This window comes from Podarcis erhardii (genome assembly GCF_964252035.2).
Source record: "Podarcis erhardii genome assembly, chromosome: 15".
Taxonomy (NCBI): domain Eukaryota; kingdom Metazoa; phylum Chordata; class Lepidosauria; order Squamata; family Lacertidae; genus Podarcis; species Podarcis erhardii.
The window spans coordinates 3,743,737-3,764,373 of NC_138505.1; the positions used below are offsets into that span (position 1 = coordinate 3,743,737).

The 20,637-nt window shown below is 49.2% G+C and overlaps 1 protein-coding gene across 1 annotated transcript; it reads right to left on the reverse strand.

Annotated features, from left to right (window-relative positions):
• Positions 1–275: 275 nt before the first annotated feature.
• CERS2 (ceramide synthase 2) lies at positions 276–16,256 on the reverse strand. Its single transcript, XM_081841521.1, has 10 exons — positions 16,083–16,256; positions 12,529–12,646; positions 10,316–10,434; positions 9,758–9,815; positions 9,605–9,655; positions 8,614–8,706; positions 7,054–7,182; positions 5,879–5,985; positions 5,314–5,467; positions 276–2,244 (listed from the first exon to the last, which is right to left on the reverse strand). The coding sequence occupies exons 1-10, from the start codon at positions 16,253–16,255 to the stop codon at positions 2,083–2,085; spliced, it is 1,164 nt and encodes a 387-aa protein (XP_081697647.1). The 5' UTR covers position 16,256; the 3' UTR covers positions 276–2,082.
• Between the last annotated feature and the right edge of the window lie 4,381 nt (positions 16,257–20,637).

Sequence of the window (20,637 nt, forward strand, 5' to 3'; positions counted from 1 at the left end):
GCCATTTAAAAAGCACCCTTGGTTGTGTGAACTTTCCCAACGGTAATCCAATCACCAGATATATTTTTTAAACAGAAATTTATTAGTCTTATTTAGGTTTTAATATATTTTAACTTTTTTTTTCTTAAAAAAAAAAAAACACACATTTTGGTCTGAAGATAGGTTAATGGTCCTTTTTTGTAAACCTCCCCCTACCCCCCCCCCAAATGCCCTAAGGCTAGGGAAAGAATAATTGCAATTTGATCCTACAGGTAGAGCAGATACTTCTTCAAAACTGTCTTTCTCTGGAGTTTTTATTCCAGCTGAAGCCAAAAGATTTTTCTCGTTTTGGTGCTTGAAAAACCCTATCTAATAAATTAAAACAAAAATCAGCGTCTCCCCCTCTGGGAGTGGTAAAAGGCAAGTAGACTACATAAAAGTGGGTGTACCTCTGTGGGTGTTTTTTTTTTTAATAGGATGAGAAAAGGATCGTGGAGTTGGGGGCAAAAGGAAAGTACTGCATTCCTAAGAGAAGGAATGCAGGGGAATAAAGTGAAGTGGTGTGCATTGAATTAAATTCTCTACAGGAGGAAGGTGGTGCAGTTTAGAAAAAGCTTTTTTAAGAAAAGGAAAATAAAGACCATCACTGAGTTTTCAGCCTTCTGGCATCATTGACCTGTCTGAATTAGCTTGCCGAAACATCTCCCCCACCCCAAACAAACTAAAATACCCAGGAAAAAAGGTGAGTAAATCCTCCATGATCTCATCTGAACATGATCTCCAAAAAATAAAACTCTCTACCTGTGATTTCCTTCCCTGTGGACTCACCGTAATCCAATCACTTCTTTAATTAAATACTTTTTTGCAATTTAAAAACCTCTTCCTATCGGGCTGGGGGTTGCAAAGGCAGTGGTCAAAACTCCAGGGCCTTACAAGTGTGGGGGGCACTGGGGATACCTTGAGGACCAGAAGACGTATTTATCCATCTCCCTCTCACCATTTGTTTCGCTGCAGCTAAGAAAACAGAGCCAGTAATATGGCTTCTACGATAACCAAAAACGGATTATCGAAAGGCTTTGGAGTTAAGGCAGGAGCGGTGGTGGGACTCCTGGCCTGGTTTCTAAAAAGGTATCAAGACACAGTTGGATAGATGTGCTCAGAGGAGACGGGAACTGTAGCACCGCACCGATGGCGCCTGCTTGACTCCGTTTCCCAACTCTGGCAGAGCAAAGGCGCAGGGATTGTCCTCGTAAGCGGTGAAGGCGGATTGGGGCGGAAACCCCAACCTTGCCCTCTGCTACACCCCACCCGTTTGTACCCCAAATATTTGCTTTTTCCACACACACACACAAAAGGATTACTTGTGGAAAGAAAATATTTGTGCCCATGATATAGCAGATCTGGGGGGTGTCGGGGAAAGGAGGCTTGAAAGCCGAGCCCAACTTTCCTGACATGTTTACAAGCAGGAGGGCCTTTGGCACGGGGAAGAGAGGCCTCGATGAGGTCTAGAAACTTGACAAGTGGAGTACTTTCCCCGCAAGTGTTGGTTCCTTTCGAGTGTGCTAGGAAGGAAAAAAAGATGTGTGTCTTTTTTGGGGTGGGGCGGAGAAGTTGCTCTTTGCTTGCCCAATTTTGTGGAGGGGTTTTGGGTGGGTGAGGAGGGCATTGGCAACGTGTGAGGGGGTCTCAGGACCGCTTTCCAAGGTGGATTCAGGGCAGGGGCTCAAAGAGGCAAGGGCAACCATGCTCCCAAAACTTTGCCGTTCTTCCCATACATAAAGGGTGCTGGGGAAGAGAAAAACGAGCACTGTTTGCAAGCTCCAGAAAAGGCCGCTCGCTTTGCCCCCAAGAAAAGCGGCAAGTGTCTCAGGATCCCGTCTTGAAATGAACCTGGCGCTTCTTCGGGTTCTTGGAGGGTCCAAGGATGGAGAGAGGAGCTGGTGGGGCGGCAGAGGACTGTGCTTCCAGCTGCAGCTCACCAGAGGAAGTTTTGTTTTCTTTTTGGCTTCAAAAATGAAAATAAAAGATCTGGGCTCTGGCGACAGACGGGAGTCCCCCCTGGAAGCGGAGGAGGTCTGGGTACCGAAAATGGACGTCGAGCGATCAATTGGCTTTCACCCGGTGGTTATTGTTCAAGACCGGGTGCCCGTTGCTTAGAGGGCCGTTCTTTGAAGCTACTGAGGCAGCTTTCTCTTCTTCCAACTCCTCTTCCTCCTCCCCGGTGGTGTCCGTCTCGTCACGATCGCTGCGCTCATCCTCCACCACCTGGAGGGGAGAGAAACCCAGGTCAGGAAATGAGAGTGACTCAGACACTTCCCTGGTCCTGGATGGAGTAACTGTGCCCCTGAAGGACCAGGTGCGCAGCCTGGGAGTCATTCTGGACTCACAGCTGTCCATGGAGGCGCAGGTTAATTCTGTGTCCAGGGCGGCTGTTTACCAGCTCCACCTGGTACACAGGATGAGACCCTCCCTGCCCGCAGACTGTCTCGCCAGAGTGCTGCATGCTCTGGTTATCTCCCGCTTGGACTACTGCAATGCGCTCTACATGGGGCTGCCTTTGAAGATGACCCAGAAACTACAACTAATCCAGAATGCGGCAACTAGGCTGGTGACTGGGAGCGGCCGCCGAGACCACATAACACCGGTCTTGAAAGACCTGCATTGGCGTTTCTGAGCACAATTCAGAGTGTTGGTGCTGACCTTGAAAGCCCTAAACAGCCTCGGTCCTGTATACCTGAAGGAGCGTCTCCACCCCCATCGTTCAGCCCGGACACTGAGGTCCAGCTCCAAGGGCCTTCTGGCGGTTCCCTCCCTGCGAGAAGCCAAGTTACAGGGAACCAGGCAGAGGGCCTTCTCGGTGGTGGCGTCCGCCCTGTGGAACGCCCTCCCACCAGATGTCAAAGAGAACAACTTTTAGAAGACACCTGAAGGCAGCCCTATTTAGGGAAGCTTTTAATGTTTGATGTATTACTGTGTTTTTATATTTGGTTGGAAGCTGCCCAGAGTGGCTGGGGAAGCCCAGCCAGATGGGCAGGGTATAAATAATAAATTATTATTATTATATTATTAGTACTACGTAGTGCTTTTAAGGCAGCCAGGAAGTTAATGTGTATCTGAAGAAGTGTGCATGCACACGAAAGCTTATACCCAGAACAAAGTTACTTGGTCTCTAAGGTGCTACTGGACAATTTCTTAATTTTATTTTGACTGCATCAGACCAACACGGCTACCTACCTTAATCTAGGAAGTTAAGTGTGACCAAGAGACAGCGGTAGCGGAGCAGGAAATTAAACGTGACCGAGAGATGGGAGTCTAAGACCCTGGTGGTAGTCCTGCTTTTGGAAATCCTTCCCCCGACACAGTCGTTAAAATCTTTTAGGTATACCAGGCTCGTTCCAACCCACCCACCAGAGATTTTAACAATCATTCATCTGGGTTATTATTATTTTCTGATGTTTGGAAGCTACCTTAAGGGCCAATTGGTGGAAGAGCCTTTTCTTTTTGAAATGAAAATAACTTCTTGAATACATAATCCTTTGCATTCCTGCTTGGAGAGCTGGAACGGGAAATATTCAACCAATATTCAGAATCTCATTTACCTTTCCAAAGGGTGCTGTTGTTTTTTTTAAAGTTACTTTTATTTACCGTAATTTATTCACGTCCTGCCTTTCCTGAATGCAGCTTGAGATGGGCTTGCAATGAAACTTAAAAGTGCAGAGGAACAAAATAAAACCTACAAGCAGCTTTGAAAATCAATTTGATGGGTAATCGGGCAGCCTGCGGCAATTAAAAGCCACTCACGGCCTGAAACGGCTTTCCTTATAACGGAAGTGTTGAGGATAAGCCATCCAGCAGTTTTTTTTACACATAAAATCCCAAGCTCTAACCCACAGAAATTGCTTCTGGGCGCGGCAGAATCTAGCATCCTGCACAACTCAGCTTCCGTTACCAGGAAGAGGAAAACCTGAAAGTAAGTTGCTAGCCCTCATGAAGACAAGAATAGGGTTAAAAATGTGTATGGTCACAGGGAGACGGATTCAGTTCCTCAGTGCAAAATGAAGATCCCAGTGTGGCACAGCGGCTAGAGAAGGGCAACCTTTTTTAGCTCCACAGGACAGGTCCTTATCAGGGTTGGCCTCCTGGCCAAATATTGACAGGTGGGTACAACCGTCCACCTGGTGCTGTAATGGCATCAGGTGATTCAGAACCTCATAGCCCAAAACTGGGACTTCAAACCACCACTAGGGCATGACCAAAATGGAGTTTCGGCCCTTAGAAATGAGTGCTTGAGTTTTGATTTTTCCTCATCCCTCCTTGTACCTTTCCCCTTGTATGTTGTTGTGGTTTTTTTTTTAAAGACTGTAGGCCTTTAGGTAGGGACTGTCTTGATTGTACGTAAGCTGTGCCCCCTTTGCGGGAGCCTTTTTGACTGAAGAGTTGGGTGCAATTGTTCCAAGCAAGAAATAAATCAACTAAGGCCCAGGGGCCAGATCTGGCCCAATCGCCTTCTAAATTTGGCCCATGGACGGTCTGGGAATCAGCATGTTTTTACATGAGTAGAATGTGCCCTTTTATTTAAAATGCATTTCTGAGTTATTGGTGGGGCTTGCCTGGTGTTTTTACATAAGTAGAATGTGCCCTTTTATTTAAAAGGCATCTCTGGGTTATTTGTGGGGCATAGGAATTCGTTCATGTTTTCTTCTTCAAAATATAGTCCGGCCCCCCACAAGGTCTGAGGGACAGTGGACCGGCCCCCTGCTGAAAATGTTTGCTGCCCCTGTAATAAATCAATAAGGGCTTTTGTTCTGAATCTTGCAGAATTGGCAGCATTTACACCCCTGCTTCTGGCTCATCCGCAACCAACGCAGGACTGAACCCCACCCACCAGAGTGGCATCAGCTGCTGGGCCAGCAGTTTGGAGAAAAATATGTCATTGGCCCAACTGGAATCATGACGGGCCAAAAGTGGCTTACAGGCCGCAGGTTGCCGACCCCAGGGTTAGGGAGACCAGGGTTCAAAATCCCCATTTGGCCATGTAGCTCACTGGATATGACCTGGGGGCAGTGCCTGTCTCTTACCTTGGCCCACCTTGAAGGTTGTTGTGGAGAATACGGAAAGTCGGAGAACCACGTAAGTAAGCTACCTCGAGTCCCTTTGAGGAAAAGTGGGACCGCAATAAATAGATATATTTTAAACAGAGTTGCCCTCTGGGTTGGTTTGTTTGTCTCTCTCTCAAACACCAAAAAAAAGAGTTGGTCTTCTCTTATACCTCCTACTAGACGAAACACAAATTGGGGAAGGGTTCCAAAAAAAAAACCCCAAAACCCAACTTGCCTTTCCAGTTATGAATTTCTGGGCCATCCGGATAATGAGGTACGCCCAAAATATGTGCAGGGACTGCAAAATCACCATCATGAGGTTGAAGAAATAGTAGCCGAAGAAAGCTGGGTATATTTCCAAGGGGTACACCATGGTGCAATGCAGGATCCTATAAAATTCAACATAAGGAATCAGATCAAGACAAATCAGATTGGAGAAACCACATTGGTAGTTTACCCCCTCGCAGAGCTACAATTCCCAGCGCCCTTAAACTACAATTCCCAGGGTTCTTTGGGGTAAGCCAGGGGCTTTAAATGCCCTTTCAAGGAACAGCATGGGTGCGGCATAATAGCAACTGGCAGATTATATTCCCCTATGAACTGGCCCACATTTATTCATTAGCAGCGACTCCTGTATTGCAGAGGGTTGGACTGGATGACCCTTGGGGTCCCTTTTGCCACTCTATACTCTTCTGTGCTTCTGTTTGCCCCCTCCCGCCCATTCTCTCTCTCCCAACAGCGTCTCAACAGGCAGACGTCCAACAGGTAAACCTCAGCCACACGCCGTGCACGTAACTCACCAGAACGGAAGGATGACGAGTCGCGTGACAATGAAGATGGTGGCGAAGACGATGAAGATGTTATTGGACATGTTCTTCCAGCCTGCGTAGTTGAACATTTTCGCCGACTGCAGAAACACACACAGAGAGAGAGGAGAGAATATTTACAGGCAGCCCTGAGCTCAGGGATCGGGACCGGCAGCGAGAGACGGAAGATGCTCTGGCTATGAAGAGCACGATGGGAGCATCTCCTTCTCGCGGGCAGGATGCGGCCGGTGGGGGTTCCTCTACCTGTCTCCCCATGGTCTCTCCCAGGGCCGGATTTAGGTTTGATGAGGCCCTCAGCTACTGACGGCAATGGGGCCCTTTTATATGTCCAGCTGTCCTTTGTCAACAACAAATTGTCGCTGTTTTTTCGTGTTGAATATATGCTATATGGCAATTTATGGGCCTAATAGGTATCTAAAGCCATTTGCACATCACAAAATATGTATTTTATCAAAGTAATTGTTGAAAAGTCCATGCAGAATGCAAAGTCCATGCAGAATGTAGGCACCCTATATATAGAAATGAGCAAACCAGTGATATTTTAGGGAGCAGGCTAGCTTCATAGGAGCCTACACAACACAAAACACTCTTGCTGTATGTAGGCTTTATTTTATTAGTTTTTTATCTTATATTTTGGAAATGTACGTCCAGTTTTTCCCCTTTAAATTTTCTCCCCGAGAGAGTGGGGCCCTAAGCTATAGGCCATTTAGCTTATACGTAAATCTGGCACTGGTCTCTCCCCACACCACACGCTTCCCTGGACCTGTTCCACCCCCTAAGTGTTTCCCCCCTCGGCTGAGAAGTGTCTTTGACTGCCTGGGGGGACAGACCAGGGAGTGGAAACCAGCCGACAAAACTGAAGCAAATTGCACTTGCAGCGGCTCTGTTAGGGGTTTCAGGCAGAGATTATTCCCAGTCCTACCTGGAAATGCTACTGGGACCTTCTGCATGCGAAGTGGGTGCTCTAACCACTGAGCCCCACAGCCCTTCCTGGACATGCCGCCATTTAATTATGTGTTTTTAAGAAGCGACGACAGCACGCAGCACAAGGCGTCCAGAACGGGGAGAGTCCCTAAGTCGAGTCGGACCCCTGGCCTTGAGCTCCGGGTTACACCCCTGTGAGGGAAGAAGGGGACCCGATCCCTCACCTCCAGCAAGTAGTCCGAGGAGTCGTGCAAGGCCATGATGAGAGTCCCGGCACGGATGTAGTTGGTGAACCAGGAGAAGCTAATCAGGACGATGGTCGCTACGTGGTGGATGACCTGTTCCTTGAAGTCCTGACCAAAAGCAAAAAATCAGCCAAAGCGTAACGGAAAATACCCATTTCCCCAGAAATCTTTTCAGGCTGTTTCATATATTTTCTTTTACAGTAAGTTAACTTAAAGGTAAAGGTAAAGGGACCCCTGACCATTAGGTCCAGTCGTGACCGACTCTGGGGTTGCGGAGCTCATCTCGCTTAACTGGCCGAGGGAGCCGGCGTACAGCTTCCGGATCATGTGGCCAGCATGACTTCTGGCGAAACAGAGCAGCGCAAGGAAACGCCGTTTACCTTCCTGACGGAGCGGTACCTATTTATCTACTTGCACTTTGACGTGCTTTCGAACTGCTAGGTGGCAGGAGCACCGACCGAGCAACAGGAGCTCACCCCGTCGCGGGGATTCGAACCGCCAACCTTCTGATCGGCAAGTCCTAGGCTCTGTGGTTTAACCCACAGCACCACCCGCATCCCAAGTTAACTTAGATCACTGTTATTACAAACCAGGTTTTTTCAATTCTGAATTGAGACGAGTTTGGATTTAACTGTATTATTATTATTATTATTATTATTATTATTATTATTATTATTATTATTTGCTCTCTTTATATGTTACTGAGCTTTCAACACTACACCGAATGCAATGCTTGTTAATGTTTAACACTTGTGTTCTCCTGAGCCTCTCTGAGCTCAAAATTCATGGTCAGAGAAGCAGTATACAGTCGTACCTCGGAAGTCGAATGGAATCAGTTTCAGAAGTCTGTTAGACTTCCAAAATGTTCGGAAACCAAGGCGCGGCTTCTGATTGGCTGCAGGAAGCTCCTGCAGCCAATCGGAAGCCCCGTCAGACGTTCGGCTTCCAAAAGAACATTCGAAAACCAAAACAGTCACTTCCGGGTTTGCAGCGTTCGGGAGCCAAAACATTTGTGAACTAGGCCATTCGAAAACCAAGGTACGGCTGTACAAATATTTTATATCTGTCTGCATTGAAACCCATGGTAGGGTTGATGCCTCTCTGCTGCTAAATTTAAATTTTTATATGTGTATTTAGACCTGTTGTGTTTCTGAGAGTGCCAGTTGCTTTAAACTGATTTTTCATATTGTGTCTCGATTTCAACAGGTTTAAGCAGAGCTCTCTTGAGTACCACATTGCAGGGGGTTGGTCTGGATGACCCTCAGGCCCCCTTCCACCTCTAAAATCCGATTTTTCTTTCATATACTTTCCCCCCACTTATTTTTTAGCTATCCTGGAAGTTTAATGATAAGACTCAACCTTATGCTGCCATCAGCCTGCAATGATAATATGTGTATCTCGTTATGGAAATGTATTATTATTTTTTGTTAACTTTGTTGAATCTAAAAAAATAAGATCAACTTCCACCGAACAACTGCAGATCCAGCAGCGAAGGCCAGACGCCGTCTGCGCTCCCCGTGAGCCAAGCCTTCGACTCACCTTCCTCTTCACGTCCGAGGCGATGCTGAACAGCAGGGACCAGTAAAACGAGAGCTCAATCATGTAATACCAGTACTGGGACGGCAGCAGGTTCTGGTGGAGGGAGAGAGAAAAAAACCCTCAAATATAGCCAGGTCGTTCCGCGTCCTCAGCCAACATTTTTTAAAAACCCAGTTTTGTGGTCTCCCCATCCCAGGGAAGTGTAAGAACACAAGGAATCTCCTGCAGAATCAGACCAAAAGGACCACCTCTCCTGTTCTTCCGGAGCGCGTTCTTTTCCTCTGCCCTCCTCATCCCTCCCTTCCTTTTGTGTCGTGCCTTCTTTGACGGCAAGCTTCATTTATTTAAAAGCATTTTTTGCCGCCTGATGTTTCACAGTATCTCTAAGCAGTCGACTGCAGCGGAAGGATTTCGGTCATCTCGATCTCGCTACAACCCCCCGCCGTTTATAGTTATGTGCTCCTTGTTTCATGGTGTATTGTAGATATTTGTGGATTTTTCTTGTTTGTTTTTTATAAAAAAAGATAAATCCAAAGGTTGGGTATATATAATTTCTAATGCACACACCACATGAACACAGAGGGCTGTCCCAGCTCAAGTTGCTCGCGAACCCTGCCTACCCCGCACCAACCCCCCTACCCCATTGCCAACCCCCACCCCGTGATTTTGCACCTCACCAAGCCGTCCCCTCGCAGCCACATCAGGCCCACATTCTCACAGCTCTGTCAAGCTCTCTGCACATCCTCAGAGACACTCTGTGTGTTCCCCCACCCAGCTTTATTCAAACCTCTGCTGTTGTTTAAAACCACCATTTCTCTTTTAAATCCTCCCTGATTTCATGCAACTCCAGCATGGTGACGCCGCACTACAACTCTCCCCCCCCCCCCAAAAAAACAAAGGCTGCGTGATGACAGCCTTAGGTTTCTATATGTATATGAAGATATACTTTTTTTAAAAAAAGCAAAGTTTGCAGCATAAAAACTTAGCTCACCTGTGTAGGGTATCCTTCCCAAACTAGCCTGAGGTTGTAGAACCAAGGTTTCTGCAAGTTTGGGAGACAAAGGATAAAAAGACAGGATCCCGTTGATTCACAGAAAAGGAAACTCCCATTTCCCGCCTTAGGTTGAGGAGGAAATGTACTCACGTCAGCTATGACGGCCGTGCCAGCAATGAAAGCAAGAAGGTAAAAGGTGAATCTCCAACTGGAAAAGGAAATACAAAGTCTTGTTTCTCATCCCCTGAGCAAATGAAGCGCATGTTCTCGGGCATGTCAAGAGCGCCACTGGGGGCGTGCAGAGTGCCTCTGACGTCTGCCAGGAGTGGTAGGGCGAGAGGCAAGGAGACGGACGAACCGTAGGGGGAGCCAGAGCGCCAATGGGAGGCGATTACTTATCGGAAGTCTCCGGCTACTAAATCTCTTGGACTCGTGCGGCTGTGACACTCGCAAAGTCTGCCTGAATTTGTCACCCCCTAGGTGTTGCTGGGCACCCAGCTGCCATCGGACAGCATGCTCAATGGTCAGGGGCATTGGGAATTGGACTTCTGGAGTGTTTTGGCGGGCAGAGAGCGTTGAGGCAAGCTGGCCTGGGGCAGCCAGCTGCCGACCCCTAATCCAGCGATGCTTTTGCAGATGGGAAAGTGTGCACGGGGCTGGGGGAAGCCTGCTATTCACCCAAGCTGCACCGCGGTGCTGCAGGCCTACCTGGCCTCCCGGAATTTCTTGAGCAAGCTGGGCCGGTCCTGATTGCGCCGGCGGCGGAACCAGCGCTCGACCTGCCGGGGGGTGCAGCTGCTTTTCTTCGAGAGGCCCTCGATGTCTGCCTGTGGGGGCAGAAGAAGGGAAAAGAGGGGCCCATTCAGAGAGAGGAGAGGGAGCTTAGGGAAGAAAGCCACTGAAATGCAGGCAGCAGCAACATTTGCTTTGCTTTGCCATTTCTACCTTGACACACTAGATTTCTAAGTGCGTGGATCGCATGCCTCCTTCCCAGAAAAAGCCATTGGTTTTGATGAAAGCTTCCAACCGGGGGTCCTACTTTGGGAAATGACCTCTCGAGTTGCAACACCAACCTGGCAAAGACTTCTTGATTTGAGGATGTGCTGGTTGGGCCCAGAAGTTTTTTATGCTTAAGAACTCAGTTGACCCAATGCAGTTTCCAAGCTGCTTTCATGGTGGACTTTGCAGACCTTCGATTCCCCCAAAATTTTATATTTTATAAGGTTGGCTTTGGGTCATTGTATCCCGGAGCTCTGGGAATCTCAAGAAGGGGACATTTCCAGGCCAAGAACACCAGGGATTGAACCTGAGATCTTCTGCAGCCAAATTTACGCCACTGGGATGACGAATTTAGGGAAACTGCAGGGGTGAGCACACCGCAGGTGCAACCGAGGAACCTCACTCTGGAAAAACCATCTTCCATTCAACAGGTTTCTCCTGGCCCTACCTGGAAATGCTATTGAACCGGGGACTTTCTGCGCTGCACCAGTGAGCTACGGCCTGTCCCCACATCCATCCCGACAGAAAGAGCTGCGATGCAAGAAGGTGCAGATTTGGCTTGGGGGCTGCCAGCTGGCAAAGGCATACAGGAGATGGAAAGCTTTTTGCTCTCGTTTATAGGCTTAATTTGGACGCAGGTGGCGCTGTGGTCTAAACCAGAGAGCCTAGGACTTGCCAATCAGAAGGTCAGCGGTTCGAATCCCCATGATGGGGTGAGCTCCCGTTGCTCGGTCCCTGCTCCTGCCAACCTAGCAGTTCGAAAGCACGTCAAAGTGCAAGTAGATAAATAGGTCCTGCTCCGGCGGGAAGGTGAACGGCGTTTCCGTGCGCTGCTCTGGTTCGCCAGAAGTGGCTCAGTCATGCTGGCTACATGACCCGGAAGCTGTATGCTGGCTCCCTCGGCCAGTAAAGCACGATGAGTGCCGCAACCCCAGAGTCGGTCACGACTGGACCTAATGGTCAGGGGTCCCTTTACCTTTATAGGCTTAATTACCCAGATGCACCAACTGGGAGTTCAGAGCGTATGTCCACAGCAAGTATTGGCACGGGCCGCATGGTGCCAGCAACAAGCCAACTGATTTTTCAAGAGGCTTCATCTGGGCCCCTTGGTGGGAGAAATGGCAAGCCAGAGGCTTGGGCCAACAACTCTGGTAGAAGACCAGCTCCATTAGGTGCCTTCTGACCCAGGACTTTTTCTATGCCAGCTGGTCAATGCAAGAGTTACTATTAAAAAACTGGCACCTGAGCACATTTTTCCTCTGCCTTCCCTGTCCTTCTTCCTCGTGTGCCGTGCCTTTTTTCTTTTCTATCACTGTAAGCCTGTGGGCAGGGACTGTTTTGTTTTAATTGACTGGACGCTGGAAGCCTTTCTGGCTTAAGAGCATTGGGCAAAAATGCTCTAAATGAGGGAGCTGAGAGAAACATTTTCCATGTCTCCGGGTAGAGGGCGACCTTCGAGTCTCCTCTGTGAAAACCTCCTCTCACGTATTGCGAAAAATCCTGACCGCTACCACTGTCATACCGTCCATTTAAAGTACTACAATACCCCCGCCACACAGGAAACCTTGGTTCCCTTTACAGAGCTAAAATTCCCAGAGTTCTCTATGTTTTTAGCGGTTCCTGTTTTTATCTGTAAGCTGCCTTGAGTCCCGTCAGGGGAAAAGGAAGGGTATAAATTATTGTTATTATTAGGGATGGATCGTTAAACCGCTCTGGGAATTGTAGCTCTGTAATGGTATGTGAATCTTCTAACAACTCTCAGCTCCCAAACTGACAAACTACAGTTCACAAACTACAGTTCCCAGGATTCTTTGAGAGGAAGTAATGGCTGTTCAAAGCAGAATCATAGTATTTAAATGTATGATACAAAGAACACCCCCACTTCCTTCCTCTCTCAGACATGGCTTCCCTGGCAAAGTTACCTGTTTGGGGTGTTTACAGGACGTCGTATAAAATTTCTCTAGGACGGGATTCGGAGTGGCTTTTAACCGCACTTTCTCCTTGACGTTCAAAAGGGCCGCTAGCGGAGTTGCCACGTATCTGGGGGGGAGAAGAGAACAACGGAAAGGGAAGAGAGGGGACGAAAGAAAAGAAACACAATGTTAGGATTCTGCAGCAGTTTCCGGGGCCAAAACAGAAACGGCCGTTAAATTTTACGGACTTCTCTCAGACATTCTCAGAGGAGGTCTGAGAAATAAGTTATATGAAAATAAGTAATTGGAATTATATGTGTTTTTAACTGTTTTTTTCTTTTAAAGTTGTATTTTTGTATTTTTGTTATTTTTTGTTTAATTGTTGTTTTTGTGTGTGTGTTTTTCTTTTTTGAAAATGCCAATAAATATTCATTAAAAAAAAAAAAAATTACGGACTTCTGCAGCAAATCAGGGCTTCCTTTGAGAAAGGTTTGAGCGCCAAAACCATCAGATGCGGCATGAATTAATGGAGGAAGTTGGCTTCATACAGAGTCCAACCACTGGGAGTGCATCCAGCTCAGGACAGATTGGCAGCCGCTTTCCAGCGGTTCAGACAAGGGGATCGAGCCCGAACTTTTCTGTGTCCTAAGCAGAGGCTCCACCCCTGAGCTACAGATCTTCTTTTAAAGCAATACTAAGATTCCAGTCCTGAACGTAGGACCGATTTAACATTTAACTTGTTGGCAGGCTTCGGGCATGGAGTCTTTTTCCAGTCCAGTCATGGGGGGTTGCTACAGCCCTCTTTCCAGGAAAAAAAGCAAGATTCTAGTCCTCATTCTGCATAAAGGGCTGAATTGAATGCAAACAGAGGAGGCAGCCTTATACTGAGCCGGACCCTTGGTCCATCTAGCTCAGTACTTCCTGCACTGACTGGCAGTGTCTCTTTGGGGTTTCAGGCAGGGAGGGGTGGCTTTCACAGCCCCACCTAGAGATGTCAGAATTCGAACCTGGGACCGTCTGCATGCAAAGCACGGAATCGGGGATCCCAGTAGATGCTGGGCCTCACATGAATTCAAAGAATTGTAGAGACCCCACATCCAGGACAGATGGACATCCGACCTCTTCACCCCACATAAACCCACCCGGCCACTCCAATCTGCAGAACTGCTGCAAGTCCCCCCTAATACTCGCTCTGCATCTGTAGGAAATCCTGTTACACTTTGGAACTCCCTGCCTATTGACGTCACGCAGGCTCTTTCGCTGAATTCTTTTCGGTGCCTGAACCTCTTTGTGCAGGCAGGCCTTATCCAGACGTGTGGAACACCTCCAGGCGTTTTAATCCGGGTTTCTGGCTTAGATTATTACGTGAAGGTTTCCAACAGTCTCCCTCCTCCATCCGAGATAATCTCATGGTTTCATTCCCTGCTTCCCCGCTTTACAATCAAGTAATAATAATAATAATAATTTATTTTTAATTTTTTAATATCTTTAATACGGTCAATGACCAGAAAGCAATTTATAAAAGAAATACAACATTATAAGCAGTATTGTGCTTCAAATAACAGTGGAAATATGGCCAATTCACAGAATTGGTGCTTATATTTATGACCGGGTTTCGTCTGTTAAGGTCTTAAGAATTAAATTCAAATGTCGCTTCTGTTTGTTATCGTTCCTTCGATGTTTACAATTTTGACTCCGTTGCTGACATCATTGCTCGTCTTATTCTTGTTGCAACGTAACAGTACTTTGCCACAGGCCTGTTAATTTCGGGCTCTTTATCACCTAGGAGGTGTCTGATATAGGAGTCGTCTGTACTACGGGGTATTTTCCTCAGAATCGGTTCGATCAGCTCCTTTCTTGAGTCTCGATATAATGGGCAGTATAAGATGACAATAATAATTTATTATTTGTACCCTGCCCATCTGGCTGGGCTTCCCCAGCCACTCTGGGCAGCTTCCAACAAAGATGAAAAATACATTAAAATGTCACACATTAAAAACTTCCCTGAACAAGGCTGCCTTCAGATGTCTTCTAAATGTTAGGTAGTTGTTTATTTCCCTGACACATGATGGGAGGGCGTTCCACAAGGTGGGCGCCACCACTGAGAAGGCCCTCTGCCTAGTTCCCTGTAACCTCACTTCTCGCAATGAGGGAACCGCCAGAAAGCCCTCAGAGCTGGACTTCAGTGTCTGGGCAGAATGATGGGGGTGGAGACGCTCCTTCAGGTATACTGGGCTGAGGCTGTTTAGGGCTTTAAAGATCAACACCAACACTTTGAATTGTGCTTGGAAAAGTACTGGGAACCAATGTAGGTCTTTCAAGACCGGGGTTATGTGGTCTTGGCGGCCGCTCCCAGTCACCAGTCCAGCTGCCGCATTCTGGATTAGTTGTAGTTTCCGGGTCACCTTCAAAGGTAGCCCCACGCAGAGCGCATTGCAGTAGTCCAAGCGAGAGATAACCAGAGCATGCACCAGTCTGGCGAGACAGTCCGCGGGCAGGGAGGGTCTCATCCTGCGTCCCAGATGGAGCTGCCGTGGACACAGAATTGACCTGCGTCTCCATGGACAGCTGTGAGTCCAGAATGACTCCCAGGCTGCACACCTGGTCCTTCAGGGGCAATTTTACGAGAGGAATCCAGTAAGGCCGTCCTAAACTGAGCCTCTGGAGATCTGCAGTGCTGAAGGGATTTGTTACAAGGGGGCACACAGCCCCCAATATCCCCCCCATCAGCCTGCCCCCAACCCCCCCCCTTGTTGAGCCTATCCTAGAGCTAAATGGCAACTCTTCTCATGCTCTCTCCAACATTGCTGCACTGTAAAAAATAACATACACACAGAGGCCAGCCTCTCAAACAATGCTCTGATTGTCTCCATCCTCTGTGGAGAAGGAGCGGGGGGTGGAATGGTCAACCGTGATAAATAATTGCTCTTTAATTCTCCGGCCTGGCTGTCTCAGGCCAGTCCGCGGGCGCTGCTGACTTCATCAGGATTGCCACCCCCTCCGCAGTCAACCGCTGGCAGGTGACACAATGCCACAATTATGCCAAGAGCCCATGGCCGGGTCAAGGCTGATGCCAGAGCCTTGCTGCCCTCCCCCCCCCGCCCGATTTGCCTCCAATTGTTTCCTTAGGACTTGGCGCGGGATCCGGGCACAGGGAGAAAAACGTCTCGCCTTTGCCCCAAAACTCTCAAGGAATCCGCAGCGCCCACGCAGGGCCAACCCTCCTTCCCAGGACGAGCGGTCAAGAGTTTGCAAGGTTTGCAGCTTTCCGTGGGGACGGAACGGCCTGGCAGCAGGATCAGGCCAGAAAAGGTGCATTGGGTCCGGCGTGCTGTCCTCGCGGTGGCCAAATGCCCCTAAGAACCGAGGAATCCAGATAGACTGCCCCTGGACCTGGAGGCTCCATAAGCGCTTCTCTCTTTTTTTGTTCCAGCCAATCAGAAATTCGCTGAGTGTTGACCCCATGGGGCCAGACTCTGGCTCTCAGCCTAGCCTACTACGCAGGGACCTCGCTCCTTGTCCCCCTTCCCCCTGGTTTACCCCAAATAGGCCATCATACTCACGTTTCAAAGAGGTGCCTGATGATGAGGAAGACAAACGCTAGAGGGATGGTGATATACAAGTCGCTGGACTTCGGGGCCACGCGGCCTTCGCTGAATTCGACGTCCGCCCAGGTGAGGTTGGCCGGCAGCCAGAGCCGGTCCCACCAGAAGTAGTTGCATAATGTCTGCAACATCCTGCGAAAATGAAGAAAATAGAAACAGGGTGAGTGAGGAAAGGCAGTTTCCAGCTGGGAGAGATGACGGGTAGACGGCTTAGAGCCCATGTTCACACCATGTACAGTGGTACTTCGCATTACAGATACCCATTTAAAGGTAAAGCGACCCCTGGCCATTAGGTCCAGTCGTGGCCGACTCTGGGGTTGCGGCACTCATCTCGCTTTCTTGGCTGAGGGAGCAGGCGTACAGCTTCCGGGTCATGTGGCCAGCAGGACTAAGCCACTTCTGGCGAACCAGAGCAGCGCACGGAAACGCTGTTCACCTTCCCGCCGGAGCGGTACCTATTTATCTACTTGCAATTGACGTGCTTTCAAACTCCTAGGTTGGCAGGAGCAGGAACCGTGCAATGGGAGCTCACCCCATCGCAGGGATTCATACCGCCAACCTTCTGATCGGCAAGTCCTAGGCTCTGTGGTTTAACCCACAGCGCCACCCGTGTCCCATACCCAGAATTAGTACCTCAGGTTAAAAACTTTTCTTCAGGATGAGAACAGAAATTGCGCAGCGGCAGCAGGAGGCCCCATTAGCTAATGTGGTACCTGAGGTTAAGAACAGTTCCAGGTTAAGAATGGACCTCCAGAAAGAATTCAGTTCTTAACCCAAGGTACCACTGTATTTAAAGCCCTACGGTACCACTTTAAATGCCCGTGTCTCCCCTCCTGCAAAGAACCCTGGGAACTGAAGTTTGGCTAAGGGTGCAGAGTGTTGTTAGGAGGGGAACCCCAACGTTTCTCTGCTACAGCTGCAATTCCCAGAGCGGTTTATCCATCAATCTCTCTTCACAGGGAGTTCTGGGAATTGTAGTTCTGTGAGAGGGAATAGGTCAGGTACCCCCAAACTCGGCCCTCCAGATGTTATGGGACTACAGTTCCCATCATCCCTGACCACTGGTCCTGTTAGCTAGGGATTATGGGTGTTGTAGTCCCAAAACATCTGGAGGGCCGAGTTTGGGGGTGCCTGGAATAGGGGGTCTCTCTCCTGACAGCTCTCAGCATCCTGAACAAACTACAACTCCCAGAATTCCTGGAGAGGGGAAGCCACGCCTGTTCAAAGTGTCATCGCAGAGCTTTGAATGCATGGTGTCAAAGAAACCAAAGTCAAAATAAAAGTAAAGGTAAAGGGACCCCTGACCATTAGGTTCAGTGGTGGCCGACTCTGGGGTTGCAGCGCTCATCTCGCTTTACTGGCCGAGGGAGCCGGCGTACAGCTTCCGGGTCATGTGGCCAGCATGACTAAGCCGCTTCTGGCGAACCAGAGCAGCGCATGGAAACGCCGTTTACCTTCCCGCTGGAGCGGCACCTATTTATCTACTTGCACTTTGATGTGCTTTCGAACTGCTAGGTGGGCAGGAGCAGGGACCGAGCAACGGGAGCTCACCCCGTCGGGATTCGAACCGCCGACCTTCTGATCTGCAAGCCCTAGGCTCTGTGGTTTAACCCACAGCGCCACCCGCGTCCCAAAGTCAAAATAGTTTCCCCTTTATTTTGACTTTTTTTAGAGTGATGTGTTCCTACTACACCAGAGGAAGGAACCATTTTCCCCACAGCTCAGGGGCCACGTTGACTTGCAGGGACCTCACCCCCCCCCGGGGGGTGGTAGTGAGCAAAAGTGGGCGGGGCCAGACACACAGGTGTTCCCTTTGTCCAGGGGACAACTTCAGAGAGTTGCAGCCAATGAGAGCAGAGGCACCAGAAACAGCGGAATATTCAACACAACTAACTTTGGTCAATTGATTTCAACGGGTTTACTCAAAGTAGAACTTAGCTGGATACCCAACAGGGGTTTCTAGGCACACACACCTCTATCCGAACAAGCAAGGGGACTCAGCATGCCTGAAAGATAGACTTCCCAGGTAAAAGTCCTCAAGGAGTGTGCAGAGTTCAATGTGGCCTCCAGTCCTCCCTACCGGGCCCCCAGGACCCTCCCTCTCTGGCCTGCCTTTCAAGTGCTTCTGATTACCGCAAATGTATCCTCTGAACCGTGATGCAAGGAAGTATATAGAAACCTTTGGCCCCGGCCACCACCACACGTGGCCCCCGTGGAACGTCGTCCGCAAGGAACCTGCCCCTCTGGCTGAAAAAGCTTTCTCCTCCTCGTGCCTTGCACGCCCCAAGTAACTTGCGCCTTCAGGAATAACCAGAGTGCCTCTAAGCATATTCAGAGTGCCAGGCGTCTCCAAGAAACAAGCCACACACACGCTGCATTTAGGAGGCCGGAGTGGACAGGAACTCTGGGTGAGGTCAACAAATGAAAGGCAAGCGGTTCTGTAGGAAGAGCTAAAGTGGGGGGGGGGGCACCCAGCCCAGCGCCCTGGGAGTGCCAGGAATCCATAATCAGGACCCCAGGAAAAGAGAAGGGGGTGGCTGGGTCAATGTGCCCTTTTGATTTCCCTCTGCCAATCTCGTTAGAATAAATAAAACACTCTTGGCAGCCAGTGTTGGAAATTGGCCAGGCACGTTTTGCAGCTGGCGCAGGTCCACTTGTGCCCACGTAGAGATCTCTGGGTGCCAAGCTGACATCTCCACCCGGCTGGCTCCTCCAGCCTTCTTCAGAAGGTAAGCAGAACAGCTTATTTTTGGGTTCACATCCCACCTTTTTCTACATGGTTCAGCCCTGCTCCTCGGTTAATCCCTACGACGACCCTGTGAGGTAGGTCTCGCCAGAGTGGTGCATGCTCTGGTTATCTCCCGCTTGGACTACTGCCATGCGCTCGGCGTGGGGCTACCTTTGAAGGTGACCCGGAAACTGCAACTACAGTCCATACCTCGGGTTACAGATGCTTCAAGTTGCATTTTTTCAGGTTACAGACGCACCAAAACCCAGAAGTACTGGAATGGGTTACTTCCGGGTTTCGGCAGCCGCGCATGCGCAGAAGCGCTAAACCGCGTTTTGCGCATGCGCATAAGCATTGAATTGCAACCCACACGTGCACAGACGTGCTGCCGCGGGTTGCGAATGCTGCAGGCTGCGAACGTACATCCCGCACGGATCACGTTTGCAACCCGAGCGTCCACGGTAATCCAGAATGTGGCAGCTAGACTGGGAGCAGCCGCCGAGACCACATAACACAGGTCCTGAAAGACCTACATCCCAGTACATTTCCAAGCACAATTCAAAGTGTTGGTGCTGACCTTGAAAGCCCTAAACGGCCTCGGTCCAGTAGACCTAAAGGAGCGTCTCCACCCCCATCGTTCTGCCCGGACGCTGAGGTCCACCTCCGAGGGCCTTCTGGCGGTTCCCTCACTGCGAGAAGCCAAGTTACAGGGAACCAGGCAGAGGGCCTTCTCGGTGGTGGCGCCCGCACTGTGGAACGCCCTCCCACCAGATGTCAAGGAAATAAACAACTATCTGACTTTTAGAAGACATCTGAAGGCAACCCTGTTTAGTAAAGTTTTTAATGATGATGTTTTATTGTGTTTTTAATATTCTGTTGGGAGCCGCCCAGAGTGGCTGGGGACGCCCGGCCAAATGGGCAGGGTATAAGTAATTAAATTGTTGTTGTTGTTGTTGGTTATTGGTAAAGAGGCTGAGACTGATACGAAGGTCACCCAGTGAACTTCATGGCGGAGTGGGGATTCAATTCCGGACCTCCCAGGTTCTGGTCCGACGCTCTAACTGCTGCGCCACCCTGGCTTCCTAGAGTACTTCTGCTCTATAAATTAAGGAGGCAAATAATAATGGGGAAAGCAAAATGTCACTTAGAGAAGCTTGAATTTATTTTGGTTCTGGGTTGATTTGTTTGACACTTTAATGTGTTGTAAACTGCTTTGATATTTGTTCTTCAAAATGTAAAGCGGTATAGAAATGATCACCATCACCCCACCGGGAGAGGAGGGGAACCCGGTGCTCAGAGATTCCTTCGTGACTGGATTATAGATCTGAGTTTCAAACATGGTTGGCAACACCTTAGGAAGCCTGTTGCAAGCCCTTTGCCTCCCAGAGGAGTAAATGAAGGCAAGATAAGAGAATAAGAACATAAGAAGACAGAGAACTAATGATTAAGAGAAAAGCCCGGTGCCAAAATTACAATGGAGAGGGACACACCACCTCACCGCAGACAGATCGATGGCACTGCCAGCCCACACAGGACCGGTCTGGAGCAGTTCAGGCAGAATTTGACCCCGTTCAACCGTCCAAAAAAAACCGGACTTTTTTGCCACCTGGGTCAAGATGTAATTTTGCCGCAGTTGCTGAACTTCGCAGAGTTTGGCAAGGGCAAAACCGAGAACGATAGCAGGAGACTCCTAGGGTTGTGGGTTCGAGAGCCCCACGTGGGGCAAAAGATCCCTGCGCTAAAGGGGGTTGGACTAGATGACCCTGAGGGTCCCAATTCTACGGT